This window comes from Cavia porcellus, unplaced genomic scaffold (assembly GCF_034190915.1).
Source record: "Cavia porcellus strain 051 isolate PalLab524CR breed Dunkin Hartley unplaced genomic scaffold, mCavPor4.1 scaffold_9, whole genome shotgun sequence".
Lineage (NCBI taxonomy): Eukaryota > Metazoa > Chordata > Mammalia > Rodentia > Caviidae > Cavia > Cavia porcellus.
Window position 1 is genome coordinate 90,409,968 of NW_026947492.1, and position 23,137 is coordinate 90,433,104.

General features: G+C 47.2%; 2 protein-coding genes across 2 annotated transcripts in view; one reads left to right on the forward strand and one right to left on the reverse strand.

The window, feature by feature from the left end:
- Positions 1–3,920: 3,920 nt before the first annotated feature.
- Slc6a5 (solute carrier family 6 member 5) overlaps positions 3,921–23,137 on the reverse strand; it is a 53,637-nt gene continuing 34,420 nt past the window's right edge. Inside the window, exons 10-15 of the mRNA XM_063256798.1 lie at positions 20,113–20,225; positions 19,280–19,411; positions 18,253–18,352; positions 10,487–10,587; positions 8,341–8,508; positions 3,921–6,093 (exon numbers count right to left, since the gene is read on the reverse strand). Coding sequence (XP_063112868.1) covers positions 5,938–6,093; positions 8,341–8,508; positions 10,487–10,587; positions 18,253–18,352; positions 19,280–19,411; positions 20,113–20,225 — 770 coding nt within the window. The 3' untranslated portion in view covers positions 3,921–5,937. The remainder of the gene's footprint in view (positions 6,094–8,340; positions 8,509–10,486; positions 10,588–18,252; positions 18,353–19,279; positions 19,412–20,112; positions 20,226–23,137) is intronic.
- LOC134477736 (endogenous retrovirus group K member 24 Gag polyprotein-like) overlaps positions 21,182–23,137 on the forward strand; it is a 266,810-nt gene continuing 264,854 nt past the window's right edge. Inside the window, exon 1 of the mRNA XM_063256797.1 lies at positions 21,182–22,093. Coding sequence (XP_063112867.1) covers positions 21,731–22,093 — 363 coding nt within the window. The 5' untranslated portion in view covers positions 21,182–21,730. The remainder of the gene's footprint in view (positions 22,094–23,137) is intronic.

Consider the following 23,137-nt stretch of genomic DNA (forward strand, 5'->3'; position numbering starts at 1 on the left):
AAGGAGAAGGAGAAGAAGAAGAAGAAGAAGAAGAAGAAGAAGAAGAAGAAGAAGAAGAAGAAGGAGAAGAAAAGAAGTAGGAACAAGAACAGGAAGGAGAAGGACACACTGACAGGACTGAAAACATGAAGTATGAACACATCCAGCTTGAGCATGGGTCCCCTCCTCTGCCCACCCCATGGTAATACTTTATCTCTTCTTGTGCTTTTTCTTATTTGTCAGTTATATGGTAGCACATTGCCACCTGTGATGAACATTTTAAATTCAGTTAAATCTCTATGTGTGGCACATGGTCACATTCAAACTGAAGCTGGAACAATTCTTTCAACATTATTATGTTATTGTTTCTCTAAAAATTCTACCATTTATATCAATAAAAATACTTCAATGAATCTAAGAAAAAAACAAAGAAAACGAAATAGACTGGCACAGGAGCTCCTCATTCTCTCTGATTTTACGTGGAGCTGAGAATTTTCAGCACAGGAAGTTTCAAAGCCCAAGGAGGAAAGGAATGTCAGGAGCAAGAGAGGGGAGTGAGCTGCATCAGGCTCTGATCCCACAGGGCGGGTGCTCTCCTAGCTGGGGGACCCTGGCTGGGGACAGAAGACAGCACACTGAGGTCTCCTCACCTGGGCTCTGTGCACCTGCTGAGGCACAGATTCACGGCCAGCCTGAGCACCTGTGTGGGCTTCACCACTGTGAGCTCTTCCTGGGACAGAGCCTGGCCATAGCATGGACACCTGTGTTCTCGGCATAGGGATTTCAGCACTGGTTGTGAGGGCTTTTATGTTCGTACCAAGAGTGGCCCAGATCACCCCCTAACCATCCAACACCGACTCCAGACAGAGCATGAGTGTGTCATACACCTGGAGCTCAGAGCCCAGCTTCTGGTCAACAGGAACAGACAGCAGAGACCACAGCCCAGGACCTCAGGGCCCCTTCTCTGGGCAGGGAATGTGAGGGTCACACTGCTCAAAAAGACAGGAATGGCACTGGCTTAATTACATGCTTAGTGCAGGCTCTGAGTTCCTTGAGGTCTAGGACTGCTTTATTTAATTTTGTCTAAGGCAAGGCAGGAGCTTTGTGGATGTTTACTGAATTGGAATAAAGCTTTGTGGATGTTTACTGAATCAAAAACGAACAAAATAATCACTAAAACACACAGAGAGATTTAACCTGCTCCTTCCCCCAGGCAGACCTAAGATCTGTGGAGATACTCATTTTCTCTCCCCTCCTTTCCTTCTTCCCCCTCTCTCTTCTCCCTCATTTTCTCTCTTGCTCTCCTGCCCATGAAGGCTAATTAACAATTCACCAAACAATAGTGCATTCTGATGGTTAAGAATATAACAATTTAATTGGTATTTGTTTCTGCCACAGCACAACGCTATCTAATTTTCCAGGAGGGCAATTTTCCACTGCTAGTCCACATTTCTCAAAATAAAACCGACCAATCGGGGAAGCCTGAAGGCTGTTTGTAAGAAGGAAAGATGGCAGGTAATGGGTTTGCCGCAGACACGATCCCACAATCTTTATGTTTTAAACACTGATGTTTATTTAGGGTTTCGTGAACTCATACATTATTAGGATAAATTCTAATTTATATCTGTATATAATAGGCAAGTATATAATACAATAAATTGCATTTGTACACATAAATACAAAATTTGAGGTAGGGCCTCAAGAATAATGACTTTATAAGTGACAATGCACAGTATATAATACACACTCTATAAGTATCTATGATGCATCATTTGTAACATAATATATTTTCTTCATGTACATTTAATGAAAAAATATAAGGACCTGACTTGCGAACATATCTTTATTCATTGCATTTAGGATATTATCCAAGTACACAATTTAAGAAGTAACCTATTTCTTAATAGGTCCATAATAAAGTGCAAAGAAACCAGCAAATGAGAGACAAACAAGCTCCTAGTGAATTTGTAAGTATCACCCTAACAGTAAAATACACCTGTAAGGCAAACGGTCACCCATAGGTGTATTTCATACAGAGCAGGCAGATCAAACCACCACTTGCTTTTCAGAGGCTTTTCACTTGCTTTTCATCAGTCTGCAAACACTTTCTCTCTGGCTGCAGGCTGCTCAGCTGTGACCTGAGCAGATACCAAAATTCATAACTCCTTGGCCTTCCTGGACAGCCAAAACCAAATCCAGGCAAGACAGGAAGCTTCATTTTCCAAATGTCAGGCCCACTTTGTGGGAAAATGCATATCCAGAGGGAATCATCCACCTTTGCTTCCAGCCTGCAAATTTTTCCTCATGATACCCAGCATGAAGCACAGGAAACACGTATTTGTTGGCCTTGACCTTCTGTCCCTGCAAGACAACCTGCCACGCAGGGAATCCTCCCACTCAAGTCATCTGCCTCAAAGAAGCAGTAGAAGATGCAACCACAGCGGCATGATCCTGCCATCACCCACACTGAGCCACAGGGATTGTGCCAGCCTCTAGGAAGAAGACAGTGACTGATGGCCAGGGGAACAGAGAGGAAAGAAAACTCTTACTTTGGGGCATGGGGAAACCATGCTGACAGGAGAGGAAGGTGGGCAGGAAGCACTGAGGCACAGGGAGATGATGGGACAGAAAACAGACACAAAGCTCAACTCCCAACCCCGCGATGCCACGAAGGCATCTCAAGTCTTCACAGAGATCACTTCGTGTCGCTCTTTGTAAGGTGCTGCTCGCTGAAATACAAGCTGATTACATTCCTTACGTAACAAACACACACTGGTAATTTCAAAGGCGTTGAGGTCATTCAGATTTTGCATTGATCACAGATTTCATGCAATAAATAAATATATTGGGGAAAAAACAATTACTAAAGACACATTTGCGTATGGCAAATAGCACACGACACAAAGATTAAAAGTTACTAATACACAAGACAAATATTTGCATAAGAAGCTTTAACAACAATAGTTAAGAAATATACATTTTTTTTGTCTTTTAAGGAAATTAGAGGGTTGCTGTTTTTCAATATGGCTTGTTTTTCTCTGAATGGGTTTCTGACATCTCTTGGTGTTAGGAGATAATTTCACAACTGAAAAATGTCCCAACTGGTCTGCACAGTGACCAGCTGAAAGTCTTTCCTAAGCAGCTCAGTTTTCCCCAGTTTGAAGGGCAGCCCTGAGGTGCAGGGTTATATCTGTGCTTTTCATTCTATTTTTACTCAGTTTTCCCCCTTCCAGTTGATGGTGCATGTTAATAGCATCGGAGCCAGCCGTCCAGTCATATCCATCTCAGATATGAGCATCTCAGCCAAGTCCATGGGAAGCTTAAAGCTATAGACACACAATGGGACACACCTAGAACACTGACAACATCCTGTCAGAGAAAGCCTCAAACCCAACAGGACTGTAAAAACTGACGAAATCCAAAATCTAAAATCTAAAGTCTAAAAGCTAACCATTTCCAAGTAAGCTCAGAACCACTCACCTGAGCAAGAGTCTTTAAGTAAACTATGTGTGAAATTGGGAAATTGTGGGAACAGAGACTGGCAGGGAACCTCAGTTGCTGAGCACACAGCTACTGGGTTTTGCTGGACAAATCTTAGTAACACAATTCCTGTATAACTACCCCCAAACACTGCTGAACAAGGTGTTCTCCATTCTCACAACTGAGTGAGCTTTCTGTTTGCAAATAGCAGGATCCATGGGGTTCTCCCTCCCTTTAGTCACAAGAGTAATAATTAGCAGAAATATGAGAAATACGGTTGGTGTCTAGGATCAAACTCAGTTTCAGCCAAATAGCGGAAGGAAACCCATTCATCCTAACATCAAAACACCAATCCCAAGAGAGAATGCTAATTAATTTAGCATATTTGCTTCCACCTTCAGATTGAAAAGCTTTTTTATCTCTCCCCACTTCTCTTCCAGGCATCAATTGTGGAAGCTAAATTTTGGTATCATCTGTGACATCTTGTATGGGAACGGAGGCCTCTCATCAATATGGCTTTCTTGGGGAAATTTGATGACAGACAGGTCATGATAGCAACTACTGGACAGGCAAGGCCATTCCTCAACTTCCTGAAAGTCAGTTTAGGAAAAGCTGGAGATTCAGTGTTTCTGAAAGTCAGGGAGGTCCAGCTGTGGGGTGTAAAGGAGAAGGACGGGAAGAGAAAGGACGGACATACTGCAGATGGGAGATGGGAGATGGGAAAACCCACAGTTAGACCCATCTGTGTTTCTTTCCCCAACACCTTTCACAAGCTACTCTGGACAGTCACAGTCTTGCTGGCAAATGCTGATGCTCTTTGCCCTAAAAAAAGGAAGCACTCAGAAAAATAGTTCAGATACTTCAGTACAAAGGAAGTCATCTTTTTAAAATGTTAACACCAAAGCCTGTTGTTGGGTTTCATCACTATTGAGCAAGATGAAAATGTCACATCAATATAGTAGATTTGAACTTAAAACTTTGCCTGAGACCTGGAATGTGAAGACATATGAATAAGAAAATTATTAAAATGGTCTCCCCTAAAGGAAACAATTTTAAGTTTAGATATTAATACTGCAAGAAAAGAAAAAGGCCCAGACTACATTGTTCTAAACTCACCGTCTCTATAGTGATTCCTAAGATATTTATAAGGACAGAAAACACCACTATGAGTACACACTACATAAGCACATATCACATTTTTAAAATTTCATATATGCATCTTCAGAATACAACAAGGTAAGAAAGGTTACGGCTTCTCCAATCTCAGCAGACATGTGACTCGCTCTCATTGGAGCGTAGTTACAGTGAACGCTGTGAATAGGAAACTCTTACAACTGAATTGGCTAAGTGTAGTCTTAAAAGCTATAGTCTTATCTGTATCACTCTCTACTCACCTAAGCTGTATCTATCTGAAATTTCTGTAAACACGGTGACCTAAGATGTGCTACAGTGCAGTGAATATTATGGTTCCTTCCATTAAATTCTTCATGTCTTTGAATTCTCTATGACCACAATTGGCATTTATGGTAATGAAAAAGTTGAGTATAAATTGAGAAATGGTCTTCGAAGAGTCTGTGTCTTACATATATAATATATAGTCAGAACCAGGGTAAATCTTGTTGTCCCAGAGGTTGAAAGACAAGGTGTCAACAGCTTATACAAAGACACTTAAAGGAGAAGAAACCAAGGATTGTGGCACTGAATCACAACACTAAATGTTACACAAAAACCGTAGAGGAGCTCTACTGTGAACATACAAAATTAGGCACAAATCATAGGATGGCTTCTTGTGTGGGAGGAGAAAAAATGACCAGAAGATGTCACAATGCGATTACAGAAAGAAAAGATGACTGAGGGCGAAGAATGGACACTTTACCTGCCCCACAGGGAGCAGGAGCAGAGCGTCTGAGTTTGGGGTACCCTTGCTCCAAGTGAGGAAACAGATGTGATGACAGCTGGAAATAGGAACTCACCAGCCTCAGTAGTGTCCAAGTCCATCGGCTTTGCCCTATACATAAAACAATTTCCGGCCACTGCCGTCCCTCTAAATGGACCCTGTTCTGAACTCTGGGAGCCTGAATGAAATCCCTGCATATTGCAGCTCAGATTTGCAATGCTGGTAAGTCCAAATTAACAGTCTTGAAACTCTGCTCTTCTATGCCTGCCACCCCAGGGATGAAACACTTCTGGAAACCAAGCCATCTACCCCTCCTAGGGCTAACTGAGGGCCAGGGGAGGACATTGTGCTCAGGAGACCACCGCTTTCGGAAACTGACACCAGGGACACAAACGAACAGCACTTCAAGTGGTCCCTGTGGCTGTCACTACAGCATGTGGCACCAGGTCCTACTTTGCTACCACACCCATGCATGGTTGTGAGTGAAGATATGGGAGGAAGGGGAATGAGAGGGAACCTGGGCAAAAGGAGGAAGCAGAGAGGACAAACAGATTAAAGTCTGGACCATTCCACATGCTGGGCTAGCACTGGGTACCCAGTTCCAAATCCTTGACTGGCAGTTTGAGACCCAGGGAAGAGGTTCCCAGAGGATCGATCATGTTCTTGTAGCGCTCCCCGCGGTGTTGAGCTAAGAATGGACCCCAGTCTGGCTGCGGTGAGCACACCAACTTTAGCCTCTGCAAAGAACACAAAGACACGCATGGTTACAGAAAGCAACACACACCTCCACCACAACCACCCCTGGGGACCGTGCACTTGTGCCCAAACTGCTTAAGACGGACCACATTTGCCACAACCCCTGCTTGGGCCCAAGAGAGGTGGTTAGGAAGATTAGTGCCTTTAATGAGCCAGCCCAGGCATAATAAAGAGATACCCAGCATGGTTCACCTGACACTGTTTATATCCCCCTGCAAGCAATATTACAATGGTTGCACGTTTGTATTGCACAAAATTAATAAAGGACAAAGGGCCCACATTTAATTATACCTTTCTCCTTCCAAATGATGGGAATCTGTGAGCCACAGTCTGCGAAAGACCTGTGCTCAATTACTTCTGCTCTGTGGTCTCACCAGCAGATTGCTACATCACAATCATTGGATTTGTCTTCGCACATTTTCCAAAAGTGTATAAATGACCAAAAAAAAAAAAAAAAAACCCCACAAAGACACACTGCTAAGCACTAGTGAAGGTTTTAATGATCTACTGGCAAAAATATGCTCCTGGCTCGGCTCAGTAGTGTGTGTTCTTACAGGCAAGCTAAAAATAATGGGCAAGTCTCTGCTGCTTCCACTGAAATTCTTATGGAAAACATAATTTGTCTGGACCATTTTCTAGAAAAAAGAAAGAAAACATTTCTGGCGATATAAAAGGAGGTGATTATATGTTTATTATCTATTAGAGAGAAGCTGGTTCTTACAGCTGTTCATTTAATCTTCCCTTAATCATCATTTTACAACCTTTGTGTCCCAAATCAACCATAATAAATTTATAGGGCGGACTCATTGGTTTAGAGAATTTAGCCTAAGACAAACAGTAGCAGTCGCTGAAACTGGGTTTTGTTTTAAGGGATTTCTGGCTATCATTGTGGGGAGGTTAATCCGGGCAGGCATGAGCCCTCTCTGGGGGGAAATGGTGCCACTTTATCTTGAAGGGATGACGAGCAGGATTTCCTGAGGATGCAAACTGGAATGAGACTCTTCCACAAGAAGGTGCCTGTGCCTTCCCTTGACTAAACCTGACTCCACCAGAAGCTGCAGGCCACCTGCAGACCTTTGCTTCGTGCTCCTTGTTCCCATCCTGCTTCCCCTCCTATGCCTCTGCCTTTTATCAGTGTGGATACCGAGAGCAACACCCCCATGGCTGTTCTCTGCACTCTGCTGACAGATGTCTCTTCACCTCGATCTAGTCCAGGACTTCTCCAATGGAAGCGTGCAGCTTGGTCACCTACAGGTCCTGCCAGGGGTCCATTTCCTCCATAGTCTGGTTCAGTGCATGGTGCACAATGGCTTGTATTTCCAGTAACCTCATAAGTGGGTCCTGAACCAAAATCTAAGTAGCCCTGGTCCAGTCCAAAATACCCCTGGATCTTCAAGACTGAGGCAGGGAGGATGGATTCCTAGCAGCCCTAAGCATGCGACTTTGCATAAGTAACAAAAGCCTGACCATGCTTCACAGCTGGTTCAACAAGGGGCAGCCTCCTTTCCATCCACTCTGGAGTGACAGTGGGGACTCTTTGCATCACAGATGGGAAATGGGTCAGCAAGGGATTAAGAAAAGCACTCCTGCCTCATTTCAGTGACTGCTAGAGCTCTCCTTAAGTTTTGCTAGTGGCAAGAATCAGATAGGAGGGGCTGGGGATTTAGCTCAGGGGCATAAGCGCCTGCCTTGCAAGCAGGCAGTCGTGAGTTTGATCCCTGGTACTGATAAAAAGGAAAAAGACAAAAAAACAAAACAAAAAAAGAATCAGATAGGACCCCTCAGTCATTCCTAAGACAAGGACAGGAGGACAGGCAGTGATTTTAAGTTTAATGGTGACAGATGTTTGGGTGGAAGGAGGCTGAGAGGAGCACATCAGGAGAGGAGAAGCTGATGTGCAGTTAACAATGAGACCTGGGATCTAAAGTGTGGCTGGGGGGAGGAGGAGCAAGCCCAGGAAGGAGCAGGCACTGATCATTCGTTCCCTGAGCTGTCACCACACTGAGGAAGAGCACAGTAACAGCTCAGCCCCTACACTGGCTGAGCCCCTCCATTAGAAGAATAACACATAATAAAATGGGTGTAATAGAAACGGTGGCAACCTTAAGCACTTCATCCCCAGGTCTCCCTCCTGAATAAGTCACTGCACCTTTTGTTTTGTAATCAAAGAGCTTTTAGGGACTCTCCCTTGGGAGAGGTTGGCAAGGGACAGGGAGGAGGAGAATTACCTCGATAAATCTGCCAGGGGCCAGGTGCATTTTTATCACAAACATAATTGGGATCCAGATCACAGAACAGGCCAGCATGAGCCACCCCAGCACCATGGACCACGTAGGGTAGCGGTAAGAGCCGTAGGTCATGGGTTCCCACTGGTAAAAGCTGAAGCACAGGATAAACTGGGATAAAAGAGAAACACAGGCGTCAGGACGGTGACATGAAGGATTCAATCACTTAGCAGCCATGTGCCCAGGCCCCTCTGATGAGTCCGACACTGTCATCTCCGTTACCTCTTCTTCTACCCACATCTGCCGTGAAATGGAATTTTCCAAATGAAGAAACTGAATTTCAGAGAGAGCTGACCCTGCATCGGCCGCCTCCTGGGAACTGAGCCACGCACGCATGCACACACACATGCACACACACATGCACACATTTGCAGGCAGTCAGCTGAGAAGACGAGTGGAAAGGACATCATCCAGGAAACTAGCGGGGGCTGTAGGGTATTAGGTCTGCATCCTTGCAGACAGGGACAGGTCCTGGGTGGCTCTCTTGTCACCTTTAGCTTTCCAGGACAAATTTAGGATGGTTGGATTAGAACTCACTCTGTGACAGAAAGAAAGGAAAGAAAGAAGGAAGGAAGGATTTTCCTTGCACTTGTGTATTCATCCACTCTATCTTGCACTTGTTTTAATATTTTATTTCTTGAGCGAAGTATGCGTCCTATACTAAAACGGAAGATCTTAATCTGGTTTCTACTGCCACCTACTGAGCTAATCGGAGGTGGCAACTTCCTTGGGATTTGACAACATCATCCCCTTAAGTCCAATGGTAGGAAAGAGGCAGGTGAGCTAAGAAGGCGGGGAAAGCAAGCTCTGCATTAATGTTGTGTTTGAAGAGCAGAGCAAAGAAAAACACAGCTTACGGCAAGTCACTAAAGTGGCAAGATGGGAATGTGAATGTAAGTCCCCACCCAGGTTTGCTGACACATGAAAGGCTCTGATCTTTGAAAAGATGAATTGCAGAGGCTCCCAAACTGTTCCCTTCACACTGGAGGATGCCAAAACAGTCCTAAAAACCAAGAAAAATGAACAGCAACCCTGTGATGAACGCTGGCTTAGTTGTAGAGCTGGGGACACGCGCTCTGGAGCCTCCTCACCTGGGTTCAGATCCAGGCTGCTGCTAACTGTGAAGTGGACAATGCGGGGCAGTCACAGACCCTCTGGGCTTTGGTTTCCTCATCTGCAGTGTGGAGATAATTACAGTGCCTGCCCCACATAGCGTGGAATATTTTAGATCAGAATGTCCCCCACCCCAGTCCCCATATGTTCTGAGATGGGGCTTTCAGAAGGTGATTGGGTCATGGGGTACTGTACTCATCAGTGGATTCATCCACTGAAGAACTCAGAGTTTCCCAGGGCCTAGGGATTTAGTTCAGTGGCATAAGTGCCTGCCTGGCAAGCCTGAGATCATGAGCTCAATCCCTGGCACCCCCCAAAAAAGAATTCAGAGCTTCCCAATAAATAAATTGTTTTCTTAAAAAAAGAGTTCAGAGCTGACTTGCAATCAGGAGGTGGAGTCCAGCTGGAAGAGGCGACCACTGGGGGCCATGAACTGGAAGGGTACAGCTCCCCTTCCCAGCTCCTCCCTTCTCTTTGTGCTTCCTGGCCACCATGATGGAAGCAGCTGTCCTCCACCAGACCCTTTCACTGTACTTCTTGCCCTGGAGCCTGCTGACTACAGAGCGAATTCTCTAAAAACCATGGGCCAAATAAATCTTGCTTCTTTTAAATTGTGGGTGTCAGGTATTGCACCCCAATTGACAGGAAAGTGACTAAGACAGAGCTACCAAAGGAGATAGATGAGGCCCCTTGAGTAGAGCCTGGAAGACATTAGTGTGTGACTCGTACTGGCTGTTATTGCTACTTGCAATCTGATCACAAGGCAGATCCATATAATGGGGACACTCCAAGGGGTGCTGCAAAGCCCCATGCACCAGACCAGCTGGGTCCCTTTAGGCAAATCACTTCACCTCTCTAAATTTCAGTTTCCTCCCACCAGCTGCCCAGGATCACACAGTGGCACACGCATCTTGGAATGTAATTATCACATACGCACGCAAGGCTTTAGCCTCATGAGAAAGCACGCAGTCCTTACTGTTAGGATGGTCGGGGTCACAAACGCCCAGCAGACTTTCCAGAAAATGTTGGGCTGGAATCCAATCATCATCTCTATGTCTTCACAGAATCTTTGCAAGCCTGTGAGTAAAGAAGCAGAGAGTAAGAGTGAGGCGCAGGGCTCCCAGGGGAGGAGGGGCAGGCACTAGAGCCCCTCATTCAAGCGCCATTGGGTGGGGACGTCCCCAGCCTGCTGTGGATGTGACCTCTACTATGCGGAGAATCATCAGGCAGTGACCTTTTGCCAGGACTGTGATAACTCGGACCCCGGTATAAAATCCAAGGAAGCAAGAAATTAAAATTTGGGAAGCAAAGGCTTTATTAGGTAAAATCCAGGCCTGGTGACAAGTCTCCAGGAGCCAATTTGGAGACTGCGTGCCTCACAGCTAAAAGTCAGGACTTTTTATCTTGTAAATCCACAAACAGCTGCTGGTCACACAGTGTAAGGAGGGGGATGGGGGTGTGACGCACTACAAAGCAGAACGGCAATTGCAAGTGTCCCTGCATACTAGCAAATTTAGATAGTAAGAAATCTTGTTTTTCTTAGCAAAGAATAGAGAAGCCTAATAGCAATTAACAACCTTAGTTACCCTACTTGAGCACCACAACTGTTCTATTTGTAGAGGGCAACAATGGTTAACATATCAATTAGGTAAGATTTTACAATTCTTTATAGAGAAGAGCATTGATTAACATATCAATCCTTTGCCCAGAGGGAAAGGAAAACACATTTACAGTAAGGCCAAGTTACAGGTATTGCTATGATACAAACGAAGCTATTTTTGTGAAGAATGTACAATCTAATACAACCTAATGCAATTAACACAATTTGTGCCGGGGCTACCAGGTAGGGAAGACCCGGTTGTCAGGAGCTATTACCTCAGGCCTTTGTTTTATGGCCTTTAGGAAGTTAAAACTTAACCTAGTTAGATTTGAAGGGAGAAGGGGAGGGGAAGCAGCAGGTGGGCTTATACAGAACAGACCTTACTGCGCGATAGTTAGGGGGCCTTAGGTTATAACAAGGACGATTAGGGCAAACTGAACATTTAAATAGATACTAAATACTCTCTGCAATAAGTAGAAAAATGTCAGCCCACGGTGACACACAAAGAGCTCAGTGCCAGTGCAGGGGTCTCTGCACTGCCATGGCCTGGCATGTCCGTGTACGTGTCTGTTTTCTGAGCTGGCCTCATGTGCTTGGGGAATAGTCTGACACAACCAACTGAGACTGTGCTTGATAAATAGAGGGTCTTAGGAAAGCCTCAGGATTTTGAGCAAGAATCACTGTATGTTGGTTTTCTGTCCCCATCCTCCCAAGAACACTTTCTCAGGGAATTCATTTAACTCTGCTTTGCATAAGATGATTTGAGGGGCAAAAACCAGAATACATTTCAAGTGGCCATCAGCCACTTTATTTCAACAAAGGACAGCTGCCTTCTCAGTCACCAGGCAGCGTCACTTAAATAAAATACACAGATCATTATTGCCTGAACCCACATAGTCACACACTCTTGGTTCAGGAAGGTTTTCAAACCACCCTTCAATGGGAAAAGCCACTGAGGAATGGTTTAGGGTTCAGTGGTTTCCTCCATTCCTTCACGAGCCTGTTAAAAGTGTGGTCATCTCAGAAATGTGGGATCCATAATGCCAAACTCGTCCAGCTGTGCATTCAAGGTGTGGGCTCTGGTGGGAAAAGGAAGCCCTGGTGCCCTCATAGCCATTGTGGAAAACCTTCTGGAGGCTCCTCAATAAATGATCAAGCACCCCAACTCCTGGGGTACTGTGAAGGGATTTGACACCCTAATGTAAGAGAGACACCTACACTCCCATGTTCAATGCAGCATGATTCACATAAACCTGAACTTCCTGACTGATGACTGAAAAAAGGAAATGTGATATATGTAGATATACACACAGGTGTGCGATAGCATTTAGCCCTTAAAAAGTGGGAAATCATGTCATAGGCAGCCACTTGAGTGGACCTGGAGGATGTTATGCTACGTGAAATAAGCAGAGAAAGACAAACACCACATAAGCTCACTGATGTGTGAGATCTTTAAACACAGAACTCACAGGAGCAGAGAGCAGAAGGATCGTAGCCACAGGTTAAGGGGCGGGGTAATGGGGTGACATTGACTAAAGGGTACAAGGTTAGAAAGAAAATGATAAGTATCTGAGGTGACGGATTCATCAGTCAACTTGAGTTCGTCATTCTGCATTGCTGCAAATATAATTGTACCACGTTGTACCCCATAAATACACACAATTATAACTTGTTAGTATCCAATAAAACAAGTAGGTTTACAATTTTAACAAGAAGCATCAGTTCTGGCCACCAGCATCAAAATCATGATGCTGGAGTCACTAATGGTACTCAGTTCCTTGGATTTGCTTCTACATCTTGCTGAGCTCAGACCAGAACATTGGGGAGCCTTGGTCACTGAATCTCTGGGTTCCCGGGCAGAAGCCATCGCAGGGCACAGCCCACACAGCATGCAGGACAACAGCCTGACCAAGGGGAGTTCAGGGAGCCCAAAAGCAGCTTTACTCAAGCCATTCTGCAATTTCTCACCACCCACTGTTTCTCGCACCAGTTAAAGGTGAGTCTGATTGTGGTGCACAGGCAAAGCCATCAGCCAGGAGCTAGGATTCAAGAACTGACCCCAGTCACTGCCTGTGACCCACTGCATGAACTCTGCCAAGGCCTTTTCCCTCACTGAGCTGTGCTGGTTTTTTGAGAAGCCTGCACCAAATGAGCTCTTAGGATCTGCTCAGGGGCAGAGACTCCCGCTTGCTTCTGTGGGTGGACAGGTAAGAAGTGGGTGCTTTGAGCAGTGACCTTTACCACCCTTGGGCTGGCCTTTTGCTCCCTTTAGTGTTTTATCAAGCACTTTGAGGTCAGTGACTTCCGGAGAGTACATCCCATTCGTGTGTAAGGGTAGAGAACCAAAAGAAACAGAGGCCAAAGTCGAGGCCTTCAAAATCACACCAAAACTCTGAAAGAAGAGCTCAGCTCTGCAAGGGAAGGAGGGAGAGAAATAGACACAGACATATAGAGAGAGGAAGATTCTAGAAACTTCTGTTGTTAGTTATCAATCCTGTTGCCCATTCTTCCTCTCCACTAAACCACCTGCAAGAGATGGTGACAGGTTCTTGACTGGGGACACTGATATCACAGGGTGGGAGTCACACCCGAGAATAACAACTAGCTCAGTGTGCAGCAGGAGGCTCCTTGGTGCAGATCTGCAGGTGTTGGGGCTGAGAGCAGAAGGTCTGGGCCCTGGGGCCATTTCAGACCCTGAATGTTACCTTCCCACAGTCGGTATGGACCCTGATCTCTGCCTCAGACAGCTGCCGGCCCCATGATTCCTCTCTGTTCAGCCATTTGAAGGCTGGCCCTGCAGATGTGGCCCAGGGGCACAGCCGGGAGCCACTGGGCGACCCTCCTCCCTTGTGCTTGCTGTTGAAGTAAACTGCCAATGTCTCCGGCCTCTGCCTTGTTCTAGAACCCTCTGGTCCAGCCCCCTGCCACCAGACTCTCTAGTACATCTAACTGCTGTCTTCACTTAGGCCTTTGTTTAGAGGATGTCCCCTGCCTGCTTTGTGTGTTCGCCTAATCCAGGTCCATCTCGCCCTCAAGGCCTAATTTATAACAAACAAGCTGTTTAGGGAGCCGTGAGCACCTCGGAGAGATCTGTGTGCTGCGTGGCCTTGAGTCTGGAGTATAAGACAGCAAGTGGTCAGGTCTCAAAGGCAGAAAAACGGGGTGAGGGGTGCTGGAAGAAGGCGGTGAACTCACAGCTGCTATGCTACACTCAGCAAACAGAGGTGAGACGAGGAAATCAGTCCCCATACCTGCCACACACAGCCACCGTCCAGAACTGGGAAGCCATGCCTTGCTTCAGCTGACCTGTCGCCTCCCCATGCAGCTCTGGGGCTTCTGCCTCTGGAACCCACAGCTTGCCCTTGGTCTGGACAGACTCCTGGGTGGGGGGCTGCTTGGGATGAGACTGGGGGGTCCTACTCAGAAGGACACTACTCCTGATTTAATGATCTCCTGCCACTTCCTGTGAAACTGTAGTTTTTAACAGGAGACATCACATTTTTATTTTATATTATGTTCCACAAATAACATCTCAGTCCTGTGCATACCTGTATGCAAGTAAATCCCCAAATTTATTCTTTCGTGGCTAACGTGAGATCCCATTCCTGAGACCCAAAGCCTTCTTCGGTAGCTTGGTTTTGCCCGCCTGGTTAGGAATTGAGCCTAAGCAGCCCTAAGCCTCCATGTTAATTCCTTTTATGTTACTCATCTCTGAGATGCCAGCTTCTCATGCTTTTCCTGGCTCCACAGGCCCTGCTCTAGCTCTGGGCAGCACCAGCCAGGGAGTCACACTTACCACTGACCTTCTCCTCCGTACCTTAAGTACATTTTCCCTTCTTTGGTAGCTGGCAGGCCATCTCCATGGCCTTGAGAAATTATCCTTCTCTTCTCTGCTGTTAGTAGGAGCACACGGAGCAGACAGTAAGCACTTAGTACATCCCTTTCCCTTCACTCTCACGTATTTACCTGCATGAGTTATCAGTGGACTGAAGCCTCTCCATATTGATGTTTACTGAGCCCTGGCAAATGGAGTTTGAGAACTGAACAGCCAGAAGTGGGAGGTGCATGCAGGGCCATTTCGAAAAACATCGGTGCAAATGGAGCTCAAGCAGGAGGAAAAACTAGGCTCCGGGGCCCGGCTGTTCCACCACATCCTCCCCTAGTTAGGAAATCCATGTGCTGGTCCCCAGGAAAATGAAGATCATTCTTGAAAAGTGATTCAACTTTGGTAAAAGTCAATGACGAGGATCACCGCTGTGCATACTTGGAGAACCCCACTTAAAACCTGAAACTGGCTGCTGATAGGTCTTTGAGTTGAGCTGGCCTGAGAACCTTAACTGGCTATTTCAGTCTCACCATAATACTTGAAAACCGGGGAGGACCCAACCAGAAGCCAGCCAGCTAGCCTTCCTGGAAAGCTGTGCAATCTGAGTGGGTTCCAGGAAAAGTCAGATAGTGCTTCCCATGAGCCTACCAGGGGGAATCAAACACCCTCCTACGTCTAGCAACCATCGGGTTCAAAGGACAGGCTGAATTGATAGCAACTAAGGTACATAAAGCAAATAAACACTTGTGTTGTTTGATTGATTTTGCAGGCCTGGGGCCAGTGGTCTGAGCATCTCTTGGGAGGATGACAGTATGCAATACAGCAAAAATGAGGGATTTCCTTCTATCTTGTCTTTGAAGTGCAATATTGTTCTCACTGTTTTTGCTTTGTTCTGATTATTTTGTTCTGTTTTGATTGGTTTTATTCTGCTTTGGTTTTGGTTTGATTTTGCTATACCTGATGGAATAGACAACTATAGTGAAGGTAAGACAGCTGCTAGCTATTGTTGTTTCCTAGTATCCTGCGTTGAAGTTCTGTACCAAGTTAACTGCTTTGTTTTGATGAGCTTTGCTCTGTTTTGCTTTGTTGGATTTTACTAGCTTTAAAATAAAAATACTTGAAAGTTGCACCCACCATATATCAGATGCTAGAAGTAGTCTGGCATTCGAGTAGTCTAGAGATTATTAGGAATAAGTAGAAAACACAAATCCCTACAACTCGCATGCTTATTTCTTTAATCTGAAACCAGGGAGGCAGTACACTGAACCAGTCAGGTTTGTTTCCATTCTTTGCAAAGATTCATACTCAAGTGCCGTACATGAACCTTTCGCTGGTTTGGGACCTAAAGACAGTTCTGTTCTCAGGAATCGATTCACAATTTGTGCAGGCTCTTTTCTTCACTGCTAACAACTATGTTAGTTAATCCTACTGCTTCTTTCTGAGATTTACTTCTTGACATTCTACCTGGATGAGTCCAGCCTGCTGGGGCTAGGATTGGCACAGCTGGCCTAATACCACCCCCTTTGGGGACCCTAGGGTTTCCTGTCCCCAGTAAATTTAGCAAATCTCAGTGGCTGAAGTACTCAGGATTTGTTGATTCCTTCCAAACCAAGAGCTCTAGCACCAGGTATATATGAGGCAGGGAGGAGAAAGGTATTTAAAGTCTAAAAATGGAAAGGTTAAAAGGTTTTCATTGTAATGATACTTTTAAACCACACTAAACAGGCCTGTTTTATAAGAACAGAACATGCAAGTGTGATTACTGTGGTGGGTAGCAGCTAGGAGACAGGTAAAGCAGAAGGTAAATGTAGTTCCCTCTGTACTCGGGCCATGCTGGAAAGAAAGTCCTTTCCTGAGTTTCCCCACAGACCATGCAGTAAGCTCAACATGCATAGGACCTGCCAGGAGCTGAATTTCCAAGGAGATTCTCAGAGTACCCCGCCCCCCTTGCCTTAGTTTTGTTGTCTAGGCATAACTGGGCATTTGCTGCTCTGCCAAGTAGAAAACATTTTGGAGCTTCCCCTCCCTCCACCATGAGATCTTCAATCACACCATCACTGCAGGGCCCTGGCTGTCTCATCAGCCAAAGGCATTGGCAGCTTGGACTGAGATCCCACTGGGACAGCTGGATGCCAGCCCACTCCTCTGGCCAGGAACTAAACTTTCCCTGCAGTGGGGATGGGATCTCTAAGCCGAGAAAATTTCACCTTCAACCAACACCCAAAAGTGACAGCAGGATCTTCCTGTCTCTGGGTACTCAGTTTGACATGAAAGATTTCCCTCTCTTGGCCTGAGGTCTGCCCATTCTCCTCCATCTTACTGTGTTTTCAGAGATGGCAAGAGGCCAGCCCTTGAGCAGTTGTTGGGAGTCTAACAAGTAGACTGAAAGCAATATTCACATCAAGGACACAAGGAAGTCCATCTGGGCTCCCAGTTTAAAGGGCAGAGCTCTGCAGACGTCTCTGGCCCGGCCTGTTCTTCCTTTGGACTCAGATGGCGCATTTTGAGGGTATTTTCAACCTGCACTCCAAGGGGTACCCAGCTTTTGTTTTAAGCTTAGGGCACACAACTCTCTCTTTTTGAGTCTGAAATACAGTTTAGATAGTCTGAACTGGGAACACTCACCCTCCTGACATCTGAGACCATGGCCTTATCTACATTAGAGAGCCCGAGTCTAGAAAAGGTTCTCAGCAGAGTTCCAGGCACAAAAACAGCAACAACAAAAGAAACCAGCAGTGCCCCGAGTCACCAGGCTTTCCTTGTGCTGACTGGCTCACACACGAGGACCAGGAGACCTGTTAGACCTCAAGGACAAACACCTTCATGCACAGGCCACAGATGACATCTGATGGCTCAACATGCCTGCTGTTCTTATCAGAGCTTCGAGATTGTGGGATGCAGGTTGCTATGGTAATGGTGGGGGAGGGTAAACTGTAAAGGAACCCGGAAGTTCATTCCTGAGACAGTGGAGGCTGAGATATTATACCACAAGCTCCAGGGTTCACACTCACGTACAGCTCTCTAAGGGACCGCAAGCCAAGAGGGCACTCTCCCTGTGACATCCAGGGACCAGCTGCAAGGCTGCTCCACACTTCAAGCTCCATAGACTTCTAGCCACCTGCCAGATCACACCAAATGCATGTCCTAGAGACTTCAGAGTTTTTCCATCAGTCACATTGGGTCTCCCTATGAAATCTGGATCACAGTGGTACAATTTTAATCCTGTCACTGTCTTGTTGCTATGGGGATTCTGCTTGCCAGGAAGTCTCGGGACCCCGGGCTCTCCCTCGCCTGCAGGTACAGTGACCTGCCTTACCATACACATAGGAGATCCCCACCAGCTCGAAGATGGCAATGATGACCAGGGCATAGGAGGCAGCATACGTGTCGACGAGCTGGAACATGTAAATTCCACCCTGAAGAGAGAGACACGAGCAACATCAAGAGGGCCCTAGAGCCAGGTTCTCTCCTCCTGCTTCTAAAGCCAAACTTCACCATGATAAGGCAAGTGGGGTACCGACAGGAGTCGAAGGGTCTCCCCTCTTCTCCAAAGCAATAACCTGCACCTGGCCACGCATGTAAACTGGAGACCTTGCCAGGAGAGCAAAGCAGTTCCTTAACCCACTCTGAGTTAATTGATTGAACAAGCACTCAAAAAGTGATTTAATGCCTTATTTTTCAAAAGCGAAGGTCAGCACCTGAAGATGTATATGTGAAAGTAGCCAAAATGCTTTTTGTTTAAGCCAACAATGATCCTTTCCCCCATATCTGCCTCTGATTGCCTTTTATATAACTTTTAGATATCTCTGGGCATTCCTCATGCATCCCAATGTTTCTCTGCCTTACTCCTTAAATATCCTTACAATGGATAAAGCTTAGAAACTCATTCGAATCGATCGTGGTATAGATGAAGAAACTAAGCCCAGAACTGACTTGGTCCAGGTCACGCAGACAGCAATAGCAATACATATACTGAGCAGTTAGCATTCTGTTCACTAAGACACAGAAAGGACTTGGGGACTGTAGTTTGATGTACAGTGAGTAATGGCTTGGGAATGCATCTAGCTGGTAAATTTGGAGTTCTGTGTTTCCCATTTCTTTAAGTAGGACACACCTGTCTTGTTGGCTGAAGAAGGCTACAACTCAATTACCAGGACGCTAGAAGCATTCCCAGGATGACATATTTCCCTCTGTGGTCCAAATCCCTAATGAACTGGTGCTGCCGAAATGGAAGTGGTGGTGGTGTGCCTGAGCTCAGAAGGTCTGAGAGCTCAGGATAAAGGGACAGGTAACCAGCAGCCTCTCGCCCAGCTGCTCCCCAGCCTGAGCCCAGCACTCCTTACCTGAGTGATCATTGGAAAGCCCATGATGAAGAAACAAATGCAGCAGCCCAGTGTGAAGACTGGCTTGTGTGTGCGCAGGTACTTGGGAAACTCATCGGAGATGGACGTCACTATGGTCTCGATGGTGGCAAACTGCAGCAGGGCCAGAAAAGACATGGCTGAGTCAGTCTGTCCCACTCACAAGACCCACAGGAAGCTCTTTGCAAGTCTCAGCAGGGTGTACCATGTCTGGGTTAGGTTCCGTTCTGAGGGTGGCTTTGTTTTCTTGGGTGCAACCTGCAGGGCTATACAGGAGACTCAGGCAGGGTGTGAGCTTCAGAAACCATGCTTCTGGCCCCCAGAGAATGCACTCAGATGCATCCATCAGGACCTTTTAAGCTTCATTTTGCATTCATGAGATGTAAATTCCTTTCCTTAGGTTACTTTGCATTTGAACTTCTACTGGAGGAAAAGCCCTCTTTGTACCCAAAGACTAAACTCTGAGAGCATTCAGCATGATTAGCAATAGTCTCAGCCCCACAGCAATTTCCCTAAAATTGACTTCACATTATCCTTCCTTCTCTGGCTCCTGTGGCAAAATGATGCCAAGGGGGAAAAGTACACCAGCTAAAATATAGCACTGAGAACAGAGAAGGGGAAGAGGGAGAGAGATGGTGCCATCACATGAGCACCAAAGCTGCAAGGAGGTCCCCAGCCTCAGCTGGGAGCTCAGCACCCCTACCCTGCTCAGCAGAGACCTCAGGACTCCCAAGCCTCCCTGAAGGTTGGGCCCAGGGCCAGGAAGGCATCTTCAGAAGGGGCGGGGGACAAGGCTGGAATGGAAAGGGGCTCACCATAGTGTCCAGCCCGAGAGTGAGCAGCATCAGGAAAAAGATAATGGCCCAGAATGGAGAGAGGGGCAGCCTGGTCAAGGCTTCTGGGTAAACCACAAATGCAATGCCTGGGCCTGGAGGAAGAAGAGAAGTGATGAATGCAGACCCACCTCCAAGCCCCTCTTCCCAGCACCCAGGGCCCCCCTCTACATGGCTCCTGAACAATGACTTATCACACAGTGCTTCCACTGTCTGGTATCAACTTTACTCACCTCCACACATTTCTAAGATCAGGCTATCTCTCATGCACACAGCATGACAAACCGCATTTTTTATTGTATGAGTCATGGGTAAATATAATAATTCTACTCTAAAACAGTGATTGTCAACCTGAGTTGATGCAATGGTTTGTATCTAGAGGTCCCCCCACAGTCTGCTGGTTGCATAGATGGGGCTTGGGGAGGATGACTGGATCACAGAGAGATAGATGGGGCTTGGGGAGGATGACTGGATCACAGAGCGTGATGCTCCTTTGTGGATTAGACCACTGATGTGTTTACAGCTAAACATGACATTAGGAGGCGGAGCCTGGTTGGAGGAGTGAGTTACTGGGGTGTAGACTGGAAGAGTCTACCTCTTTCCGTCTTCCTTCCCCTGCCTTTCTCTCTGCTTCTTGTAGCCATGCCATGCACTGTTTCTCCTCTGCGATGCCCCTCTGCCATGCCACCTGCCTTGGAGCCAGCTGACTGTGGACTGAAACCTCTACAAACTATGAGCCAAAGTGAATTTCTCTTCACTTTAGTTGTAGGCATTAGAGGGCTGGGGATTTAGCTCAGCGGCATAAGCGCCTGCCTTGCAACAGGCAGTCATGAATTCGATCCCCGGTACTGATAAAAAGGAAAAAGACAAAAATAAAAGTTGTAGGTGTTAGGTATTTTTTCCCCATAATGAAGAATGTTGGGAGCCGCAGCCCCGAGCCCGGTCGCCTCACTTGGCGGACGTGAGGCCTGTAGTAAAGAGTAAAGCCTGAGGTAGATTACCCCTCCCATCGAGCACGTTAGTTTCCTGCTTACCGCGTAAGCAACCCGCTCAACAATATAGTCTGCCTGGCAACTGATGATGTTAGCCAATCAGCTTGCCTTGTTTACTTTAACATGATTGGACACTGTACCCGTATATATACCGGTGCCACCCCTGGGCGGAAGAAGAAGCCAGATAGAAGCCCGGAAGTAGAAGCCCAAAAGGAGCCGCGGAGAGCGGACCGGTAGAGGCTTTGGGGCAGACTGAAGCACAAAAGGAGCCGCGGGGAGCGGACCAGAGGAGGCTTCAGCTGGGAGAACCCAGGGCAGGCTGTACGGAGAAGGAAAATAAAAAGAAAAGGTTGTCCACTACCAGACTTTGTCGTGTGTCCTTCCTGCCGGCCGGGAGCGGACATCGACATTTGGTGGCCCGTACGGGGACTGATCACCCCTGCGACGTGGAAGTGGACAACGCTCCAGTACAGAGCTGCGAGACAGGTGAGTTGGGGATAAGCCTGGGCTCTGGGTGGCGCGCACCTACAGGGCTTTTAGACTCCCCTCAGGCTCACGCGTAAGTGGCGGATTCCTTGGGCCTCACGCGGTGAGTAACATATTAAAAAATGGGAAACATGTTAGGTAGCAACACTAAGAGCGAGGGTGGTTATGGAGAAAGCTCTCAAGAGCTTACAAAAGTACGCAGGGTATCTGAGCAGGCCCAGTCAGGGAGCTCCCGAGAGGTGTCTGTCAAGGGGAACAAGGATGCTAAGGAGGAGGACGAGGCTCTAGCCTCGGAGTCGTCTGACTCCGAGGACGAGGGAAAGTTGAATGGCAAGGAGGCCAAAGAGACCAGCTGTCAGGAGCCTAAGTCGCTCGATAAGGAGTCGCAGGGTTCTTTTCCAGCGTTGCGCCGCGAATTGCGCTCTGCTCAACCTGGTCTGCGGAGGAGTAGAGAGCTCCTGAGCGCTCCCCGGCGCGAGAGGGAGGCGAAGCCTTCCGTGGGGCCGTTTCCGGAGGCGATCCCTCGCCACGAGGCGGCCGCCTGGGAGCTCCCTCCCCTTTCGCCAGAACAGGAAGTGATGCACGGGCCCCCATTTTCCGCCCAATCACGGCCGCCGTCTTATGCTCCGCCGCCGGCGGGTCGGTATTTTTACAGGCGGCTTTGGCAGGGGGGACGCTTATCTCATGAGGTACATCCACCTGGGATAGATAGTGGCCCCTACGGGATATTTCCTGTACAAGTAGCTATGGGCCAGGGACGCAATGTATGGGAGCCTTTTGAGATAAAGCAGATTAGAGAACTTAAAAATGCAGTTACAACCTTTGGGCCGACTGCGCCTTACACCATTGCCATGCTGGAGAATCTGTCTTCTGGGCCCCTCACCCCCGCGGACTGGATTCAGCTGGCAAAGGCGTGTCTGCCCTCGGGCAGTTACCTGGATTGGCGAGCCTGGTACGCAGAGTTCTCTGCCGAGCAGGCTGAGAAAAACGCCAATCGGGGAAACCGGGGGTGAAACAAGGAAATGCTTATGGGAGAAGGTCGACACGCTGATGACCAGACCCAGTTCCCCGGCGCTGTCTATGAGCAAATCAATGCCATAGGACTCCGCGCCTGGAAACAGGTAAGTGGTGCCGGAACAGCCTCCTTGTGTCTTTCAAAAATAATTCAGGGTACCACAGAGCCATTTGTTGACTTTGTGGCCCGAATGCAAGATGCTGCCGATAAGATATTTTCTGATCCGGGAGTGGCTCGACCGCTGGTAAGGCAGCTGATTTTCGAACAATGTACAAAGGAGTGCAAGGCAGCGATAGCTCCTCATAAGAACAAGGACCTCAATGCCTGGATTAGGATATGCAGAGAGATAGGGGGGCCGCTCTCCAACTCGGGAGTGGCTGCTCTCCTGGCCGCGGCTATACAGCAGAGGGGACCTCGCGGGTTAGAAGGGGAATGTAAGGCTAAAGGGTGTTTTGCCTGCGGGGAGCCAGGACACATTAAACGTCATTGCCCAAACAATGCAGATGCTAGGCCT